The sequence below is a fragment of the Halyomorpha halys genome, unplaced genomic scaffold, assembly GCF_000696795.3.
Source record: "Halyomorpha halys isolate HHAL.00 unplaced genomic scaffold, Hhal_1.1 Scaffold1014.1, whole genome shotgun sequence".
NCBI lineage: Eukaryota > Metazoa > Arthropoda > Insecta > Hemiptera > Pentatomidae > Halyomorpha > Halyomorpha halys.
The window spans coordinates 115,196-122,148 of record NW_027116643.1 but is presented as its reverse complement, the minus strand read 5'-3'; the positions used below and the strand labels follow the sequence as shown (position 1 = coordinate 122,148).

At 28.3% G+C, this 6,953-nt stretch overlaps 1 protein-coding gene across 3 annotated transcripts in view; it reads left to right on the top strand.

Moving 5' to 3' along the window:
* The window catches only part of olf186-M (Ki-ras-induced actin-interacting protein-IP3R-interacting domain olf186-M), a 29,956-nt gene extending 24,235 nt beyond the window's left edge, over positions 1-5,721 (top strand). For all 3 annotated transcript variants that reach the window (XM_014431903.2, XM_067053361.1, XM_067053360.1), the window contains 3 exons: positions 1,448-1,510; positions 1,658-1,828; positions 3,284-5,721. In XM_014431903.2, coding sequence (XP_014287389.1) covers positions 1,448-1,510; positions 1,658-1,828; positions 3,284-3,355 — 306 coding nt within the window. In that variant the 3' untranslated portion in view covers positions 3,356-5,721. The remainder of the gene's footprint in view (positions 1-1,447; positions 1,511-1,657; positions 1,829-3,283) is intronic.
* Positions 5,722-6,953: the final 1,232 nt, after the last annotated feature.

The following is a 6,953-nucleotide window of genomic DNA, read 5'->3' as shown; positions in this document are numbered from 1 at the left end:
GGAAGAGTTAAAATAGTTTTTTATGATATTTGAATCTGCTCAACATGGCCTTGGTTCAACATACCGCCATCTTGGTTTTTTGTATCACGAAGTTATTATAAACAATGAAACTTGGTTAGCTTACTTTTTGGATAAACAAAACAAATGAATATTATAATGATACATAAAATAAAACATATCAAAACCCTTTATACATCAAAAATATACTATTTACTCAAAAAGAGCATATTACAATATATGCCATATATGCATGCCATCCTTCCTCTGGATGATCCCTATCCTCATCATAATGTTAATATCCATATGGTTGTGTATGATTCCCAAGGACCCAAGAATTATAATTTCTACCAGCTTAGGACCAGCATCCTGGATATTGACCGTGAGTTCCTCCATGCAGCTTCTAGTTGTGTTAGGTATAGTTCCATGAGCTCCAAACCAGCAGAGGCCTCTCACATTGAAAATTCTTTCTCCAAAGCTCTCACGGAACTTTTCCTTAAGGAAAGGGATGCATTTGATTTGCATTGTTAATTTCCTTCTTTTCCCTGTCCACTCAATTTGCCTGATCATGTTCATTACTTTTGTATCTCACAGTGGGGTCCAGATTGATTGCTGAATACCTTGTCTTAGGGAAAGCGACAATATCAGCATATCATGTGGATCCATCCATATCTATGCAGTAGACCTCATTGAAGCAGGCAAATTCTCTTTCTTTAAGGAGCTTCATTAACTTATACTTTACTCTGTGGTATCAGAATTATATGAGAAGGGAGTTGTTGAGGCTGGTGTTTCAGGCTCTCTGTTGCATTTTTATCTGTGGGATCCAACTTCTCTATCCTGTCCGCTGATATCTAGGACTCCACGGAGAGGTGCAGAATTCATATTCAATTTTAGAACATTGGACCATTCAGAACCCTTCTGTATTTGTTTCTCATATATAAACTTATTTGCTTTCGGCATCTCTTTGAAAAGGCGTATTCCAATATCCTGCCACCTGCAATTGCTCCATTCCTCTAATGCATTTTCACATAGCAGGAGGGGGAAGCATATCCTATTTTCTTTCAGGTGGAAAGTGAAGTTCAAAAGAGGTGAGTTTCCCAGATGTATGTTAAGGTAAATAAGAATTTCCTGATTTTATGTAATTATCTGAAAAAATGTTCATTTAATCGCAAATATGAACCGAATATAAAATTAGTTAAATGCTATTTTCAGTGATTGGGTTCATCAACAATGAAAATACTTTAAGCTGTTCTTGAGAAATTTGTGCAAAATTCAACAACTATTATGTTGACAGAGAAAGAAGGTGGTGGTTGATTCCTACTGTTCTCCTGCTATACCCATCTTGACCATTGAGGCCCCACCTTTTTGGCTTCACTTTTTCTGGTTACTTACCTTATCCATTATACTCCTTCCTTCAAGATCTGTGCTAATCTACTATTTTGTTTTATAGGGTTCAGATATCCCTATTGATTTTGTACCTGAAGATACATTCTACAAACTCAGTTCTCAAGAGGTAGGTGTTCTTTTGATAATCATTCTTTTGTGGTATAACACATTATATCTGATTTATTTATGAAAGTTAACTTATTTATAAAATATATAAATATTAGTAGAATACTGAAATCATCCTATGTGGTGGTGGAATTTATTTCAATTACAGAGGAAACAGGTTGAGAGAGGTCTTGTTGAGAATGCTCTTTATACTTACCAGAGGCGATTGAAAGACTTAGACCTTCGTTGTCACCTGAAAGAGTTTCTATCTACTCAGGCAGACAAGGTTTCTAGCAATCTTGGTCGCCGGGATCCTGAGTGGATAAACATCATTAGACAGGTAAATTGAAAGTAGCTTATATATTCATTTTCCTAATCAAAAAGGAAATTTCATAAAACTGTTGGAAATTCTTTCTTAACTTTTTTTCCTTTTTAATAGTATAATAGAAATTTTTATTTATATTTATATGTACAACTGTAACTGTTAAAGCCACTACAAATCAACAAAGTATTTTTGGATGAGGCTTAAAAGAAAAATAAAGTCGTTCAATTATAAATATTTACTTGGCAAGGCTAAAAATTGAAAACATATGAATGTTTTTATTAAAAACAGAACATTTTGAAGTCAAATAATGAAGTAAGCCTTTGAGATAATATAAGATTAATAACAAAAAGAATAAACAAATTACTGAAATAATAGATCAATTGTTATGGTGAAATTGATAAATATTAATGATAATATAATAAAATACTGAGTAATGGCTAATCTGACAGGTCAGAGGCAAGAAGAGAAGGTCCCAAGAAAGGATGTGGAACTCTGATAGGTCAGAAGAAGAAATTTCTGGTTGCAAAAGTAATATTGGCTATTGCTGTGATGTTATAGATACTATCATAACTTTCAAAAAAGGTTAAAAGTTGGTGGGCTCACGTTTATACTGATTTAAAATAATGTTATGAACAGTCAGATTCTATTCAGGCTAAATTACCACAGTAGTACTCATTAATGCTGATGATGACTGGTAGAGGACTCTACTAATCACAATTCATACAGTTTATCAAAATCAAAATGGCCCCATTCACATGGAATGCAGCCATGGTGAGGTTGTGAAATTTAATAAGAACTAATTAATAACAGCTGTTTCTAAAAAAACATAGATTGTCAGTCTGTTGCTAGGCTACACTGGCCAAACAAGCTCTTACTAACTGTAATCCTCCCACTTAAATATCATAACAAAAAGTATAAAATATATCTTCTAAAAGTTCTGAAAAAATAAATTAAATGCTAAAGATATTTTCAAAATAAGTACAAATGCAATTTTTAAACTGGTGTTGACAGTAACTTGATATTGTTCCTGAGGAAATTCGCTTTAAGAAATGTAGTTTGTCTTAACTAAATTCAGTTAAGATAAACTACATTTCTTAAAGTGAAGTTTATTTACATTGCTATGGTGCGAATGGAACTTAATTACCTTGAATAGTTCTTGAGTGATCATTTCCTATTTAACAAAAATATGAATTAAAAAACACAAAACTTAAATTTGTGTGAATTTGTATAAACTTTTTGATGTTCTTGAGATTTACTATCACCTCTCTAAACGTTGCCATCATTGATATCCTGTATAGGTACTCATAAAATGTACTCTATAAAAGAAATTGTGCTTTGTATTAATAAAACTAAACTTTATTTTTGCTTAATCTTTTAGTTATTTTTTCAAGTTTTACAGTATATATATGTTTGCATTATATATACAATTATTTTATTTTGATAAATTTTCATTATGATATCAACTTCCAGATGACCACATTGCTGAGACATCAAGATACTTTGAGGCAGACGCTCAGGTTCACACGTAATGGTAAGTCCTAAAGATTTCACTGCTTTGCAGTCAAGGATGTAAAGATATATTGTCTTGTATATCATTCTTCGTGGGATGGATTCTCTTGAAGAAAATGGATGCCGTTAGGCTGAGGATGTACTAATCGCACTTTTATGTGTTAATGAGCCTTATTGTGGGTTAACAGAGATTTCTGTATTTTATAAGTACATTGCTGTATGATAGTGTTTAAGAGCTATTGTTTCACTGAGCAGGTATGATGTCTGTTTTTATTAAAGAAATCTCATCTTTAAAGAAAGATTTAGATAAATACTTAGAATAATGCTATTTTATATATTTTTTTATTAGTTGAATTTTTTATCGTCAATCCAATATTAAGATTAGTAAAATTTATAAAATGAATTTTAATACATTATCCTATAACTTCAAATTTGTAGAATTTCTGATAAAATGCACCCTGGGACAAATAAATGTGCTACTCCCTATTATTTGTTGTGGTTCTGTATTAACAATAAATTAAATTAGTCTTTTATTACATGAAAAAGAGATTATCATTTGTGGCAATTACTTTCAAAACTGTCTCAATCAATTTTCAAAAATTTAACAGGAAAGACCAAAAACGTATAATTTAAAATTATTCTATCTATGGTTAATATAAAGATGGCCTAGAATGAAAACTTCATCTCTCACAAAAAAAATTTAAAAAACTTAGTTTTATTATTACTTTAAAACTTAAATATTATGGCTACTGAGAAAGATGCAAAGTTTGATTCGTCATTGATAGAGCACAGCATGAGTAAGATTTTTATTTTTCGACACTCTAGTATTATTTATATTTTTCTGAGTAGCCATAATATTTAAGTTTTATGAAAATGTAATTTTTTTTTTTTTAGATGAGGTTTTCATTCTAGGCCATGGATATCCACTTCTTATAGTATACATTTTTTTTTAAAAGGTATTCAATTATTTTATATATATTTAGATTTGTTTGAGACAGGTTGTATTTATTAATTATAATAATAAAGATTCATTTAGCCTCAACATTCATTATTAATTTATTTTAAATCTACTACATTGTAGCCATGGCCATTATCAGGGACAAACTATTTATTAATAGCTTGAATAACAGTCTTATTATTGACAATTTTAAATTCATTATTAACTCTAAATTAGTATTTTTTAATGTTCAATTTCACAGCCTGACAATAATCACTGAAAAAAAGTTGCAGGCTATTCTGTTTATGTCTTATAATCAATCAATCTATAGAAGACAAATTAATAAGGGACTTCATATTTATTATTAATTAACTTGCATGATTTTATATTTAATTATCTATATTTGTCAACTATTTTGTTGTACTACTGCGAAACTAATTTATCATCATATCATATAACTTAACCTCACATCAGGTTCAACATATTATAATTATATTTCAAGCTCCATTTTGATCTCTTTTCTTTTTTATTTTGTTATTAAAATTTATATTAAACTTTATTATATACACTTATCTAAAACTCAACCATATTATTCGCAAATATATTGTACTCATAGTGTTGGTTTAAATTTTAGTCTCTGGTTTAAAACTAACTGTACAATTAACACTTTCTGGTATCTAAACAGTTCTAGAATTTTCCTTTTGGAATTATTATTATTTTCTTTGTGTAAAATCATTGTATTGTCAAAATGACTTATTCAGTTATTTTTAAAATTTTTATTTTCTATTGTCTAATAGATGTTAAAATTAATATGTTCAATACAAAGTTAACTTATCTATATGAGATGCCCCGTTATTTTTATTTTTTATAACATTCCAAAAGTGGATATATTGGCTTTTGATAGAAATCTTCTCAGTTGTGCTATGAGCTACTACGAGTTTGAAACAATTTTTTAGCTGAATTAGGATGCTTTTGGCGAATATTGTTTAACCAGGTCATGTAGTGCATTGAGAATATGTAAGAATTAGAATAACATATTATTTTTAAATTTTGTAAGAAGTCAATTTAAATCAATGGCAATATAATCTCTTGATTAATAATGTCTTGATTCTCATCTTCAGAATTTCCAAAATATATGATTGATTTAAATTGACTTCCTATACATTTGAAAAACAAGATTAATTAAAGAAATATATAATACTGGCAAATACAATATGAAAATAATTAGCCAATAAGAAATCCTATATTTTCATATTTTAGAAATTCTGAAGATAAAAACGATCTCCAAAACATTAAATGAAATTAACTAATGTATTCTTTTAATACATTAAGATATTACTAATTAGAAGACCATATTGCGATTGATTTTAGAATATTTAAGAATAACAAAATTTTTTCTAAAAAGTAGGTAGAGCTGGTTTTGAAATTAATCTCACATCAAACCATGAATTTAATTAAATTATAAAAAAGCAGCATTGATTATATAATTTGAAATCAATGATGCTTTTTTATAATTTAATTAAATTCATTAACATGAATTTAATTAAATTATTATAATAAAAATTAAATTAAAGAAAAGAAACAGAGAATTTAATTTTGTGGGTGTTGACAATCACTCCACTCTAACAACTCCACATCAAATGAAACCTGGATCAATTTTCTGTGTAAAATCCTATATGAATTTTTTTAATGATGCCGAGTTGTTAGAATAACAACAGTTCCAATTTTCTTTTTTATTATTAATGGTGTTTAAAAATATAAATATTAATTAAAAGGAAGTAAACATTTTTAGAGGATTTATAATTTCTAAAATGCTTAAAATTTCTGCTTTTTTTTATATATACTTTCGGTGGTTAAGTTTGCATCGTAGAGCTACTTTCAATATAATTTTCAAGAGTTATATTAATCTGTATATTTAAATATTTGTTGGCTGTAAATATAAAATAACTGTTCATATGTTACACCTGAGCATGAATCATTATCTGTCGATAAAAATGGAAGTATCGAGTGGAGTTATCGTCATTGGGCACTTTTAAAATCAATGAAGCATTAGCAACAATATTTCTGATATATAACTGAGAGATATTTTCCATCAGAGCTTTCCTTAATTAGTGATTCCAATCAAGGTTGTTTTTATTTATATTAATAACTAAAAGTGATTCCAATGAGGTTGTATTTTTATTCTTCCTGTTCATCCTATAGGTTTTAAAATCTTAAAAAGAAGTCTTCACTTTTTACTCATTTAATAAAGGTTGGCTTTTGTTTGTGATGGTTTTTTTTTTTTAATATCTCTCAGGTTATTAGTAATGGTTCTTGTAGAATTTTATTGTTCTATTATTGTTGTCAGTCTCTTCTGATAAATAATGAATTGTTTTATTTTATTTCTTGTAAGTTTTAACAGTTTCTAGAAATTATATATTTGGAGTTGTTCTGAAACTATATTTAAAAGACAATAATAAAGAAAAGATAAGTCAAACTATTCCTTCCTCATATTGAGTTTTATTTATAAAACCAGAATTATTAATATGGCTGTTGTTATTTGCATAAATGTACCTATAGATAACGGCTTTGTTGTAGTTTAAACTCTTATTTTTTAACACTAATATATGAAATGCATATCGTTTGATCGTGACTGATTACGGTTGATATTTCTTGTTGCCTAGATCTGATTTATCTTGTGATCTTTGAAATAGG